General features: G+C 39.1%; 1 protein-coding gene and 1 non-coding gene across 4 annotated transcripts in view; both read left to right on the top strand.

The window, feature by feature from the left end:
- The window catches only part of SPEN (spen family transcriptional repressor), a 102,445-nt gene that overhangs the window by 70,255 nt on the left and 17,308 nt on the right, over nucleotides 1–14,882 (top strand). For 2 of the 3 annotated variants that reach the window (XM_033228165.1, XM_033228167.1), the window contains 7 exons: nucleotides 145–305; nucleotides 1,599–1,799; nucleotides 6,932–7,083; nucleotides 10,021–10,146; nucleotides 10,504–10,617; nucleotides 11,964–12,077; nucleotides 13,355–13,455. In XM_033228165.1, the coding sequence (XP_033084056.1) occupies nucleotides 145–305; nucleotides 1,599–1,799; nucleotides 6,932–7,083; nucleotides 10,021–10,146; nucleotides 10,504–10,617; nucleotides 11,964–12,077; nucleotides 13,355–13,455 (969 nt within the window). The remainder of the gene's footprint in view (nucleotides 1–144; nucleotides 306–1,598; nucleotides 1,800–6,931; nucleotides 7,084–10,020; nucleotides 10,147–10,503; nucleotides 10,618–11,963; nucleotides 12,078–13,354; nucleotides 13,456–14,882) is intronic. The other variant, XM_033228166.1, reaches the window with a different exon arrangement.
- On the top strand, nucleotides 1,395–1,495 carry LOC117094099. Its single transcript, XR_004441423.1, has one exon. It is a non-coding gene; the product is annotated as a small nucleolar RNA U13 (small nucleolar RNA).

Genomic DNA, 14,882 nt, shown 5'->3' with positions numbered 1-14,882 from the left:
GAGATAGATGTGTAGAATGCAGGGCCTCCAGAAATTCCAGCCCGAAAGTTTAGACCTGTTAGTTATTTTAAGTAGTTTTCTAATGCTGCTCATTTTCTGTTTGTCTTTTCACTGAAGTTTGTTGTTATTGTTGCCTTTTTGCAGCAGTGATTCCAGCAGTAGTTCAAGTGATGATTCTCCAGCTCGATCAGTTCAGTCTGCAGCAGTCCCAGCACCCACTTCACAGTTGCTTTCATCTCTGGAAAAAGATGAGCCCCGTAAAAGTTTTGGGATCAAGGTCCAGAATCTTCCAGTACGCTCTACAGGTAAAATTTTGTGTGAATGTCCTTTCCTCTGTGCTACTACTGAGGAATGAGGTATGATACTGCATTACATTGAAATAACTTTGGACATAAAATTGTGATGGAAAACCCATTTCAAAATATTAACGTTTTAAATGAGGAAACCCATGAATAATGGAAAAGTCTGCTTAAGCTATTCTGTGGTCTCTCCTTTACTCGTAATATTTTTGATTGACAGCTGACCATAATATACTGTTACTCCTACATTAGTCATGTTGAGCATGTAAACAAGTTAAAACTGTTAGTATATAGTCATACCAACAAAGACCAAATTATTTCTTAGCTAAGTGTATTTCAGTGCTTGCTTAAATTATTTATTAAAATAGCCTAAAAACTTACGTATCAGGTTTGTGAATAGAGTTATTGAGACATCAGTGTTGATGAGCTTTTGATTTAGACTACTTGGTAATTTAGAAATGGACAAGGGAGTAAAATTGGCTTGCCTTTCTATACACCTTTTATATTTCTAATAAAGCAAATTAACACAAGACCCCCAGATGGTATGATTCATCTGTAAAGGATGTTAAAATTGTTTGGCATGCTACATGACACTTCTCACACAATTTTATCATTGAGATGATCCTTGGAAAGATAGAAAGATGCCTTTCCATTTCAAGTCTTTAACACTTTATAAATATATATATAAAATTTTTATTATGAAACATACCCCAAAGTAGAAGGAATAGCAAAATGAACTCCCCTTATATCCAAGATTCAGAAATCATCATTTTGCCATTTTTGCTTTATCTGTTTCCTGTCTTCCTGCTTTCGTACTCTTTTTTTTTTTTTTTTTTTTACCTTTAGGGTGAATCCTTGATATTGTTTTATTTCACACCTACTTACAGATATATATTTATGTATATATCTATAATATATAAGGGCATTTTTCTGGATAACCACAGTATCATTCTTACCTAACAAATAACCAATACTATCATCTAACACTTAGTTTATTTTCAGACTTGTACAATAATCTCCAAAATGTGTTTTTGGAGCTTGTTTGAAAAAGTAATGTTTTAATGACAGTAAACCTTAAGTCACATCTCAGGCTAGATCCATTTGTGGTTCATAAGCATGATTATTGGGTTTTCATGCCGTGTGCGGTGTGCCTCCTTCAAACCTTGTTATGACATTGGCATATTACTTATCTGACATGAACAAAACAATGAGAAAATCAGGCTAAAGATTTAGTAGGTTGCTTATTGAGTTATAATTAAATTAGAAGAATTAATAACTCGGTTCTGTTTGGGAATTTAGATACAAGCCTTAAAGATGGCCTTTTCCATGAATTTAAGAAATTTGGAAAAGTAACTTCAGTGCAGATACATGGAACTTCAGAAGAGAGGTATGGTCTGGTATTCTTTCGTCAGCAAGAGGACCAAGAAAAAGCCTTGACTGCATCAAAAGGAAAACTTTTCTTTGGCATGCAGATTGAAGTAACAGCATGGATAGGTCCAGGTAAGACACAAGCAAGCTGAGTTTGAGTTACACATCATACACACTGTTTGTGTTGCAGTGTATGAGAAGGCAGCATATGATCCTGAATGAGGACACTATTCTATTCTGACTTTATTTATGGACATGTTTCCATTGTCTTCTGTTTTAAAAGATGATTCTATTTATTGTTCAACTTAATAAAAAGCATTGTTTTGGTTAGGGAGGATAGATTTTTCTGTTGCTATAATGGAGACTTGGTAACTGTTAAGAGTCTGAAAGGCAGAACTGTAGACCCTTATTAAGTCCAGCCTTCCCAAAAGGATTGAATTTATCAAAACTAGGAGGTAGCTCCTAGGAGTGTGACAACAGAATTACCCTGAATTAGAAAGGAAACTACTTCTGGCTGGGCACGGTGGCTCATGCCTGTAATCCCAGCACTTTGGAGACTGGATCAGCTGAGGTCAGGAGTTCAAGACCAGCCTGGCCAACATGGTGAAACCCTGTTTCTACTAGAAATACAAAAATTAGCTGGGCATGGTGGCACATGCCTATAATCCCAGCTACTTGGGAGACTGAGGCAGGAGAATCGTGTGAACCTGGGAAGTGGAGGTTGTAGTGAGCTGAGATCACATCACTGTACTCCAGCCTGGGCGACAGAGCAACATTGCATCTCAAAAATAAATAAAATAAAAAGAAAAAAGAAGGCAAACTACCTCTTAATATTGATGTGAGGGACTTATTAGACCAATTTTATTTCTATTATGCCAAATACAAATTGGGTCTGTTTTTCCAGCTTGCATGACCTTGAAGACAGAGTAACAGGAATAAGCCTTATCGGTGCAACCCGCTGAGAATTTCCAGGGAACATTTTATTATCTTGAACCTACCTGTGAAACCTGTTGTAAGACAGGAAATCTCACACATGGCTTGCATCGGCATTTCTCCTGTTTCAGGACCGTCTGCAGTACTTGTTTAAAAATGCAGACTCTTTAACTCTGCTCCAGCTTACTGATTCAGAATTTACACACTTAAGTTTGGGAACCCCTGATTTAAGAGAACTTGTGAGTAAATTTGTAAAGGAATCAATAGAAGCATAAAAAACTTATGGTCACCTTATGAAGCTGAGACAATTGAACTTTAAGACTTTTAAGTGGAATTTGTAGGGTAAACATGGCCTGTTATAGGATAAATATGAATATTCTCAGAATTCATTTATTAGACAATTAAAAAGAAAAAAAATGTAGTTCCCCTGATGAGGATGCACAAATATATTATTTGCATAGTAAAACTGGCATGGAATTTTTAGGGTAATCACTGCAAAGTGGTCACTCTGATGTTACCATGAAACATAACAATTCAAAGGATAATAGGTTAAGCCTTCACAGACCTTCTTCCATCAAGTTTGAGATGGACTGCCCTAAATTTTACTAAGCTAAGAGCAACTCCAGGAGTTCTTTAAAATTTAACACATTTGGAACAGGTCAGAACTGCTTGAGAAACATTTAGAATGTCATATGATCTATATACATTTCTAGAGCCAATTATAATTATAATTATTAAGTAAGGAAGATCTCATCCAGGGCATTCAGTATGTAACTTTTATCTCTAGATGGTAGGGCTAGCTTGAGATTTTTACTGTAAAAAGCTTTTAACCTAGATATTTAGCACCTAGGAAGTAGGATTTACCTACTTGCCAGTGAAAATTTTGAGAAGTTTGGTTGGTTCAAACATAAGAAAAGCTAAATAATTTTCCCAGATAGGACAACATTAAATACCAGTTAAATGGGATATGTGAAAACAGTTGAATTTTGAGTATGGAGACTTAGTTGGAATTATGCTGTCAGATGGTTAAACCATGAATATTATATTGAAATGTATTAAGCTGATTGCTTAGGTCAAGGATTATTTTCAAAGATCCAAATCCAAGAAACCTAACTTTGCATACAGACCCCTTGGTGGCTTCTAAGATTTCTTTTCCCATACATTTGCATTACAGTCCCCTAAACGTGAAATTACAGGTTCAAGAAATTTTTTCCCAAATGTATGTGGACATTAAGACTTTGACTGGTTGTGAAGGTTAAGTGGACTACACGTGAAAAACTTTTTTTTTTTTTTGCTAACTGAATTTCCGATCTTGAAAATTTACTGCTGAGCGTGGTGGCTCACACTTTGATTGATTGGAGTCAGGGTCTTACTCTCTGTTGCCACCCAGACTGGAGTGTAGTGTCATAATCATGGCTCACCAAAACCTCGGCCTCCTGGGCTCAAGTGATCCTCCTGCCTTGGCCTCCCAAAGTGCTAGGATTATAGGCATGAGCCACCATGCCTGACCAAGCTCATGCCTATAAACACTGTGGGAGGCTGAGGTGGGAGGATCGCTTGAGCCCAGGAGTTTGACATGAGCCTGGGCCACAAAGTGAGACCCCATCTCTACAAAAAATAAAAAATCAGGCCCTGTAGTCCCAGATACTTCAGAGGCTGAGGTGGGAGGATTGCTTAAGCCCAGGAGTTTGAGGCTGCAGTAAGCTATGATCCCACCACTGCACTCCAGCCTGGGCAACAGAACAAGACCCTGTCTCCAAGGGGGAGAAAGAAAAAGTAAATGTACCAGGCCATTTGGTGGGAATGAAGCCATTACAGATTTTAATAGTTGCAAATCATGCTTTCCTCTTGTGATTCTGCCTTTCGGAGCACAAACCTCAATATTCTATCTGAATTTTTTGAAATATTCTTAAATGTCTGCCCACGTTTAAATTAAGACCAAATTGAGCTTAAAATGAGATATATTCCTTTGACATGTGCAGAATGTATGGAGACAACTATTATGAGCCCTGGGTAGTTTCTGGGTCCACCTGAGTTTGTGAAAGTACATCATAGTCCGATTGATGAAAGTGGTAAGATTAATTGAGCTACCATTGGAGCCATCAGTCTGGACTCAGACGTGAGATGTATTCTGACTTAACTCAAGGTCCCTGAAATTGAGTTTTTAAAAATACCAGTGTCGTTGACATTATCAGTAATGTTCGATGGCTGACCCTAAATGCTTCATTTCAGTAAAGTTGATTAAATATTAATTTTTTGGATGGCTTTGTTTTACATTAAGAAAAAAGAACACACAGTGGTTTCCTATAATTGTTATCTACAAAACCTTGAGTGTTCCTGCCTTAGACCAAGTTTATAAATGGAGGTTCAGAGAAAGGCTATGATACATTAGAAGTTAAGCCAGGGCTTTTGATCATAAAAAAATAGAGGCCGGATGTGGTGTCTCACCTGTAATCCCAGCACTTTGGGAGGCTGAGGTGGGTGGATCACCTGAGGTCAAGAGTTCAAGACTAGCGTGCCCAACATGGTGAAACCCTGTCTCTACTAAAAATACAAAAAATTAGCTAGGCGTGGTGGCGGGTGCCTGTAATCCCAGCTACTTGGAAGGCTGAAGCAGGAGAATTGCTTGAATCCAGGAGGCAGAGATTGCAGTGAGCTGAGATTGCTCCACTGCACTCCAGCCTGGGCAACAAGAACGAAACTCCATCTCAAAAAAAAAAAAAAAAAAAAAGGAAAGAAGTCGTAGCAATCACTTAACCTCTTTCTGTTTGTCATTGGGGACAATGCAATATCAAAAGATATTTAAAACATACCGCTTTAATCAGTTTTCATAGTTACTCTTATATCTAAAATTTCTGCATTTAGACAGTTGATTTATTGTGTTAGTATGAGAGGGGCGAAATGCTAAATATCTTGTAAAATGTTGAAAAGTAAATGAAATTAAACAAACAAGGTGGACTATTTTCAGCTGAATTTTTATATCTATTTTATATCAGAGTGTAGTTTTATACTCCAAATTGAGAGCCTGCTACGTAATTTTGGAAATTGGGATTAGGCTCAAATAATTAATTACCATTTTTGCTGGGGTTTAAAATCTATTTCCATGTCAGTGATTATTTTTAAAACAAATCATGCCAAGTGCAGTGGCTCACGCCTGTAATCCCAGCACTTTGGGAGGCTGAGGCAGGAGGATTGCTTGAGACCAGCCTGGGCAACAAAGTGAGTCCTTATCTCTATGGCGTGGGGGGAAAAGACTAGCTAGGCATGGTGGCATGCACCGGTGGTCCCAACTACTTAGGAGGCTGAGGTTGGAGGATTGCTTGAGCCTGGGAGGTTGAGGCTCCAGTGAGCCATGGTTGTGCCAGTACACTCCAGTCTGGGTGGCAGAGCGAGACTCTGTCCCAAAAACAACAACAGATCACCTTAGCAAAGATATCTGTTTTATTTTTTCTATTTTATTTTTGAGACAGGTTCTCTCATTCCCATCACCCAGGCTAGAGTGCAGTAGCATGATCACAGTTCACTGCAGCCTCGACTTCTCATGCTTATGCTATTCTCCCACCTCAGCCTCCCGAGTAGCTGAGAATACAGGTCGTGCGCCACCATACCTGGCTAATTTTTTTTTTTTTTGGTAGAGATGGGGTTTCAACATGTTGCTCAAACTTGGGGGCTCAAGTGATCTTCCCACCTTGGCATCTTAAAGTGCTGGAATTACAGGCGTGAGCCACCATTCCCAGCTAATTTAGCAGATTTAAATCAGTTTATTTTTTAATTTTAAAGGTTAAACAAAGTGTTACTTTAGCCTTAATTTTTTTTAAATGTTTCTTTAGCCTTTGTATTCCTTTTTTGCTTTAGAGTTAATAAGGGGTGGCTGTTTCTGAAGGTGTTTATGGTATTTCAGTTTGTGTGAGTATTCAAGCCTATTATTTCAGACTTTTTTTTTTTTTTTTTTTTTTGAGACGGAGTCTTGCTCTGTCACCCAGGCTGGAGTGCTGTGGCCGGATCTCAGCTCACTGCAAGCTCCGCCTCCCAGGTTCACGCCATTCTCCTGCCTTAGCCTCCCGGGTAGCTGGGACTACAGGTGCCACCACGTCGCCCGGCTAGTTTTTTGTAGTTTTTAGTAGAGATGGGATTTCACCGTGTTAGCCAGGATGGTCTCGATCTCCTGACCTCGTGATCCGCCCGTCTCGGCCTCCCAAAGTGCTGGGATTATAGGCTTGAGCCACCGCGCCCGGCCATTATGTTTTTTAAATGTAGATTTTTTCCATGATATATAAATATGCATTAAAATACTCTCTTTTCTTTTTACTCGGCCCCTATTCTACTTACAGAAACGGAAAGTGAAAATGAATTTCGCCCCTTGGATGAAAGGATAGATGAATTTCACCCCAAAGCAACAAGAACTCTCTTTATTGGCAACCTTGAAAAAACCACTACTTACCATGACCTTCGCAACATCTTCCAACGCTTTGGAGAAATTGTGGTATGTTGCTTTTACTATGAAAACAATTTTAGGTCTTTGTCATAACACATAAAGCATATAGTACAGATTATATTTGGAAAGGTGATATTTAATGGTGTAATGAATATTGCTGTATGCTTTTAGCTCTTGCTAAAAGATAATCCAGAGAAACCCATTGGGTATGGTTCTATATATGTGTGTAAAAATGTAATATATGTCCTTTGTTTACACATACATATTTTCTTATTTCTCTCTTTTTTTTTTTTTTTTTGAGGCAGAGTATCACTCTATCTCCCAGCCTGGAGTGCAGTGTCATGATTACGACTCACGGCAGCCTCAACTTCCTGGGCTCAAGCGATCCTCCCATCTCTCAGTCTCCTGAGTAGCTGGGACTTACAGACATGTCCCACCATGCCCAGCTAATTTTCGTGTTTATTTGTAGAGGTGGTGTTTTGCCATGTTGCCCAGGCTGGTTCTTACCCAATTTTTATCTTTGTTCTTTGGGTTCTGTTTTAATGCCATCTCTAATCCTGTGGATTGAAAGGAAAATCTGGAAGAGAAAAATGTTTGTAAAAATGAAGCAGCAGGCTGAGCATGGTGGTTCATGCCTATAATCCCAGCACTTTGGGAGGGTGAGGTAGGCAGATCACTTTGAGCTCAGAACTTTAAGACCAGCCTGGGCAACATGGCGAGACCGTGTCTCTACAAAAATACAAAAATTAGCTGGGTGTTGGTAGCTTGCTTCAGTAGTCCCAGCTACTCAGGAGGCTGAGACTGGAGAACCACTTGCGCCCAGAAAGCAGAGGCTGCGGTGAGCCAAGATCACAGCACTGTACTCCAGCCTGGGTGGCAGAGTGAGACCCTGTCTCCAAAAACAGAAGCAGCAATTTAGCGTATGATTGTTTTGTGATCACAGTGCACATCAGAAATACCTTGGGGATTGCTAGAATATGGATGTCGTCTGTTAGCAGTTCAGTTCTATTAGGTAGTTTTAATTTGAATCACTTATTATATTATGCAAGTAATTGTTAGATTAAGGGGTACAAGAAGTTTTCTGTTCCTTTATGACTCAAAATTGGAGTCAGTTTAAAAATGAAAATATTTTGGTCACAGCTTTGTAATCTTGGGATATACTATTATTATTTTTTTAGACAGAGTTTCACTCTTGTAACCCAGGCTGGAGTGCAGAGGCGCGATCTTGGCTCACTGCAACCTCTACCTCCTGGGTTCAAGCGATTCTCCTGCCTCAGTCTCCTGAGTAGCTGGGATTACAGGCACCCACCACCACGCCTAGCTAATTTTTGCTTTTTTTTTTTTTTTGAGACAGAATTTGGCTTTTGTTGCCCAGGCTGAAGCGCAATAGCACGATTTTGGTTCACTGCAAACTCCGCCTCCCGGGTTCAAGCAATTCTCCTGTCTTAGCCTCTGGAGTAGCTGGGATTACAGGCGCACGCCACTACACCTGGCTAATATTTTGTATTTTTTGTAGAGATGAGGTTTCACCATATTGGTCAGGCTGGTCTCGAACTCCTGACCTCAGGTGATCCCACCGCCTTGGCCTTCCAAAGTGCTGGGATTACAGGTGTGAGCCACCACACCTGGCCTAATTTTTGTATTTTTCAGTAGAGACGGGGTTTCACCGTGTTGGCCAGACTGGTCTTGAACTCCTGACCTCAGGTGATCTGCCTGGCTTGGCCTCCTAAAGTGGTGGGATTACATGTGTGAGCCACCACGCCCGGGCTGGGATATATCATTTTGTAAGATATCAGCCTTTCTTATCTCCTCAAAATCTTTCATAGAATCGTAACTTCTGTAGAAATCTGCACGTCTTCTTTCTTGGTTCAGCCACAGCAAACTTATAGAGAACTGCAACCCCCAATTAATGCTCCAACAATATGATATTACAGATTCTTGGCCAGAAGCTCACACATCTGAGGTTTCATCAAAGCACTGGAAGCCCTGGTAGTTAGTTTTATTGTCCTTGATAGGTATGTCAGCCTCACCCCAACTGGCTGATGGAGAAATGGATGACCTCATTTTCAATTATTTTGATCTGCCAAATTCTTTTGGTTTTGTGGGAGTAGCATATACTCTTAATTGCAGTTCTACTGCCTACCTAGATGGGTGGTGTGGAATTCAGTAGCCTATATGGGCTCCAGCTCCTTTTGTCTTTAGACAGTTATCTGTTATTTATTTATTTGTCTTTTAATTTTAAAGGTTAAAGAACAAAGATGTATTAATCTTCTCAGATATCATATTTTATTTATTTATTTTTGAGACAGAATTTCACTTTTGTCACCTGTGCAATGGTGCGATCTTGGTTCACTGCAACCTCTGCCTCCCGGGTTCAAGCGATTCTCCTGCCTCAGCCTTCAGGATAGCTGGGATTACAGGCACGTGCCATCATGCCTGGCTAATTTTTGTATTTTTAGTAGAGACAGGGTTTCACCGTGGTGGCCAGGTGGGTGTTGAACTCCTGACCTCAAGTGATCCGCCTGCCTCCGCCTCCCAAAGTGCTGGGGTTACAGGCGTGAGCCACCATGCCCACCCAGATATTATATTTTAAATGGCCTGGCCTCTAATAACAATTTTAGGTGTTGCAGAAGGGAATTATTTCTTAGGACTTCATTAAATAGCCTGCCTTTTCTTTATTATCATTAAGTTTCTCTTAATGCTGTTAATAGGGATTTTAAATTTTGAATTTTGAATTGCAATGCTGTTGTTCCTCTGCAGAGAGCTTCACATGGGAAGGATTTCATGGTTTGTGACAAAAAATGCTGTGTGTTTTACAGCAGACTACTAACTTACCATTGTATTAAGGTGTACAATTTTTTTAACTAAGTAAATGATGATTGAGAACATGACTTTTTTGAGAAATAAATACCCTATATGGACTTGATTCATTCTAATTTATTTTCTTGGACATATTGCTAAGTCGTATTCATTGTTTTTTTTCAGGATATTGACATTAAGAAAGTAAATGGAGTTCCTCAATATGCGTTTCTGCAATACTGTGATATTGCTAGTGTTTGTAAAGCTATTAAGAAGATGGATGGGGAATATCTTGGAAATAATCGCCTCAAGGTAAATGAATTTGCATAAATTATTGTGCTGTTATGATTTGCTTTGTTTTTTAGGATTTGAAGGGTTTTTTTTTTTTTTTTGCATATGCCTTAGTATTTAAGATCCCAGTAAGACAGATAACCATACAAGTGATATACTTCTTTGCATTCCTATCCTATTATATACTATAATCTGATTAATACTTGATTAGCCAGGCAGGATTGCTTTTTTGTAAATTTCAATTTAATTTTAACCAGATGGTTCCCACTTGAGATGTTGATTTGCTAAGATTCCTATAGAAAACCAGTTCTCTCAGAATTCTGTAGTTGAACAGTAATTGTGAACCTTACTAATAGAAATTTTGCTTTTTATATTCAGCTGGGTTTTGGAAAGAGCATGCCTACAAACTGCGTGTGGCTAGATGGGCTTTCTTCGAACGTGTCAGATCAGTATTTAACACGACATTTCTGCCGATACGGGCCTGTGGTAAAGGTAGGCGGGAGGTTTTGGTGTGTGGTTCAGACTTCTGACTCCCTCGTCTTGGTGTTCTCTCCCTTCAGTCTCAATTGCTAGCATTGCCTTTTTCTTTAATAACTAGCACATTGAAATTATGTTTGCTAAGATTTGGTCAGTAAGGGCATTTGCATCTGTTGCCTTAAGTTATGAGTATTTTGAAAAACTATTTTGAACCAGCCAAGGTGATTAATTTTGAAACTATTCTCATAGTATAGTTAAATAGAATGAAATAGAAATGTTGCTTAGGGATTTGTATAATTTTATCTTACATTAAAATTAGATAGTCTGATTATATAAGTTGTTCACATTTACACTAAATAGGTAATTAGACTTTTTTAAATGAGTGGAAGTTCACACAACAGAATATTCATCTAACCAATGTTTTTTATGTAATACATCCATAAGCAACAGGAAAAGAGTCTCTAGACCCAATTCAGTGTGTGGAGGTAAAGCTTCGGTTCCTTAAAACTGTGTTTACTCTGTGGTAGGTATATTGTATAGCCTTGACAATACTTTTTTTTAAAAATTAATTATTTTTTAAATTGAGTCAGAGTCTTACTCTGTCACCCAGGCTAGAGTGCAGCGGTGGGATCTCAGCTCACTGCAACCTCTGCCTCCCAGGTTCAAGCGATTCTCTAGCCTCAGCCTCTTGAATAGCTGAGATTACAGGTGTGTACCACCACGCCTGGCTAATTTTGTATTTTTAGTAGAGATGGGGTTTTGCCATGTTGGCCAGGCTGGACTCAAACTCCTGACCTCAAGTGATCTACCTGCCTCGGCCTCCCAAAGTGCTGGGATTATAGCCACCATTCCTGGCAGAAAATACTTTAAATGTAGGTTTTGTTGTTTAGAAAAATACACATCTTAAAGATTCCCTGTATAAAAAAATCCACAGCCTTAAGACAGTTGTGCTACTTATAGCCAAAATTCACAGAAAATCTTTGTTATTCTTAATTTTTCCTTCCTTTCAAGGGTGTTTTTTGTTGTTGTTGGCTTTGCTTTTTTGTTTTCAGCCAAAACAAGATGAATGCTTTACTGAAATACAATATAGTGGTTTGTAAACATAGAAAACAAAGTAAAATACAGAAAAACAAAGGCATAATATCTCAAGCCATAATATCTATGATTCTAAACCGTCTCTGCACATTTTCATTTTGTATTCACTACAATGTGCATCACACTGTTTTTTAAATAGAATAAAATATATAAAAATATACATTTTCTCATCGGTGTCCTTGTGACTTAGGATTTTGTTGGGACTGACACTAAAGTCCAGTGGAAGAGGCTCTTATTTCTTTTTTGTTTGTTTGTTTGTTTTACAGGTGGTGTTTGACCGCTTAAAAGGCATGGCCCTGGTTCTCTACAATGAAATTGAATATGCACAAGCAGCTGTAAAAGAGACCAAAGGGAGAAAAATCGGTGGGAATAAAATTAAGGTGTGCAGAATGACTTTAAACAGAAGCAAAACAAAGTCCTATTTAAATCTCACCCTCTTGGGCCGGGCATGGTGGCTCATGCCTGTAATCCCAGCATTTTGGGAGGCCAAGGTGGGTGGATCACCTGAGGTCAGGAGTTCGAGACCAGCCTGATGAACATGTTGAAACCTTGTCTCTACTAAAAATACAAAAAAAATTAGCCAGGCGTGGTGGTGCATGCCTGTTAATCCCAGCTTCTTGGGAGGCTGAGGCAGGAGAATTGCTTGAACCCAGGAGGCGGAGGTTGCAGTGAGCCAAGATCATGCCATTGCACTCCAGCCTGGGTGACAGAGTGAGACTCCATCTCCCAAAAAAAAAAAACTCACGCCGTTAATAACTAGCATTTTGTAGACTGCCAGCGTGCCAGTCAGGGGAGGGGTTTACAGGACATGTATGCTGTATCATTAGTGTTTAAGGGGAATATTACAATTTTATGCTCAGCTACTTGTGGGCACAGCATCTTTAAACCATTACCCACAGATCCTTCCCTAAAAATCCTCTTATTCAAAGAAGTGTGCCTCTCAGTGTCTGGGTGCTGATGCTCACACAGACACTTTCAACGCAGGCTCAACCACAGTCACCCATGGGTGTCTGACACCCAGGGCCTCATAGTATCAGTCCGGCATCCTGAATGATACGTCTTTCTTTCCTTTCCTACTCCCCTGAAGAGTGGGTAGCCACTGAAAGCTTAATTTTATGTCCAGTTTATGTATTTAAAAACTTGTATTCATGGTAGTTTGAAGGAATTTATGCACTTAATAACTATGATTGTTAGGTTGAAAGAAGTTTTTTAAAAATAAGATGATAAGATAATTGATAGCTGATGAACATCATATGCTTGAATAACTTTGAGACCCAGCTGTGAGTAAAGTTTAAAATGTTCATCCATATTTTGTTTTATATTCTAACTGTAGCTTTGGCAACAGAGATTGCTGGATTTAGTTGATCTGATTACTGAATTGCCGTTTTGAGTTTTCCATTTTGCTTTTTTCACTCCACGATTGCATTTGAAATTTTATAAATTTCATTCCTTTATCATGATTTATACAGAATTTGAGAGATTTCAGGTTAATACAATATAGTTTCAGTGATGAGGACAGTTTTACCTGAGATACATTGCTGTTTCCTGACATTTTCTCAGAAGGGCTATGTTGTGAAGAATTTTCAAATTTGGTAACATTTTTCCATCATTAAAATTCAAAACTTGCATCAAACACCTCTTTTTTTTTTTTTTAAAGGTGGACTTTGCAAATCGGGAAAGTCAGCTGGCTTTTTATCACTGCATGGAGAAATCTGGTCAAGACATCAGAGACTTTTATGAAATGTTAGCTGAAAGAAGGTATGTATTTTAAACTTACCAGTGTAGCTTGAGTTTTAATAGAGAAACTTAAGATGGCATTAAATTTTATTTTTCATTCTTTACCCCTACTTTTATATTCTAAAATAGAGAACGCTTCTCTTTTATCACTGCATATGGAAACACAGGTTTATTTTTGTGAATTCAGTTTTCAGGTGATTCCTATGGGTTTGGAGCAACCTGTCTGGATTTCTCACTGAATGCTCATAGAGCTTGAGTTACTGTTTTGCCAGGTGATAATGTACTTTTTTTTTTTTTTGAGACAGGGTCTCACTCTGTCACCCAGACTGTAGTGCAGTGACATGATCATGGCTCACTGCAATCTCTGCCTCATAGGCTCAAGTGATCCTCCCACGTCATCTTCTTGAGGAGCTGGGACTACAGACACTTGCCACCACGCTGGAGTAATTTTTGTAGAGACGGGGTGTCTCCATGTTGTCCAGGCTGGTCTTAAACTCCTGGGCTCAAGTGATCTGCCTGCTTTGGCCTCCCAAAGTGCTGGGATTACAGGTGTGAGCCACCGCACCTGGTCTGCTTTATGTGCCGTTAATCATAAATACAAATCATCTTGCTTATAGTTACTTCTTAAAGTAAATGTATTAATATATGTTAGAGTGCATTATAAACTGTCAAATGGCTACATATTTAGTAATGACAACATCCAGGTTGTCAACACACATGTGCTCATACATTTAACTAAAAAAAATAAAAACTTTCAAAAGAATATCAAGAGCTTTGTTTTAAAGTTGAATCTCTTAAATATTCAAAGTGAATCAATAAGCCAAGCCACATGTAAACTGGCAAGTTTGGCAATGTGCAGAGCAAACCTGATTTCCCCTTGTTAATATTTTCAGTTATGGTTATGTAGTATTTAATACCTTTTTCTGCTGAACAGACTGAAATATAGTAAAACATCTTAAGATAATGTCACCAGATTCTTCAATAGCTGATTACTTTTGAAAATGGAAATTTGGTCCATATGATCAAGCTGTTTTTCCAGATATGCCTCTGATTAAGTTTTCTGGAATGTTCCCACTAGGTCTCCACCCCTGTACATACGTATTAGACAAAAAGTTTGTGTGAAAAACGCCTTTAGGCCGGGCGCGGTGGCTCAAGCCTGTAATCCCAGCACTTTGGGAGGCCGAGACGGGCGGATCACAAGGTCAGGAGATTGAGACCATCCTGGCTAACACGGTGAAACCCCGTCTCTACTAAAAATACAAAAAAAAAACTAGCCGGGCGAGGTGGTGGGCGCCTGTAGTCCCAGCTACTCGGGAGGCTGAGGCAGGAGAATGGCGTAAACCCGGGAGGCGGAGCTTGCAGTGAGCTGAGATCCGGCCACTGCACTCCAGCCTGGGCGACAGAGCGAGACTCCGTCTCAACAACAACAACAACAAAAAAAAGAAAAA

The sequence above is a fragment of the Trachypithecus francoisi genome, unplaced genomic scaffold (genome assembly GCF_009764315.1).
Source record: "Trachypithecus francoisi isolate TF-2019V2 unplaced genomic scaffold, Tfra_2.0 Lachesis_group12, whole genome shotgun sequence".
Taxonomy (NCBI): domain Eukaryota; kingdom Metazoa; phylum Chordata; class Mammalia; order Primates; family Cercopithecidae; genus Trachypithecus; species Trachypithecus francoisi.
Note: the sequence above shows the minus strand (reverse complement) of the source record. Positions and strands in the feature narration are given on the sequence as shown.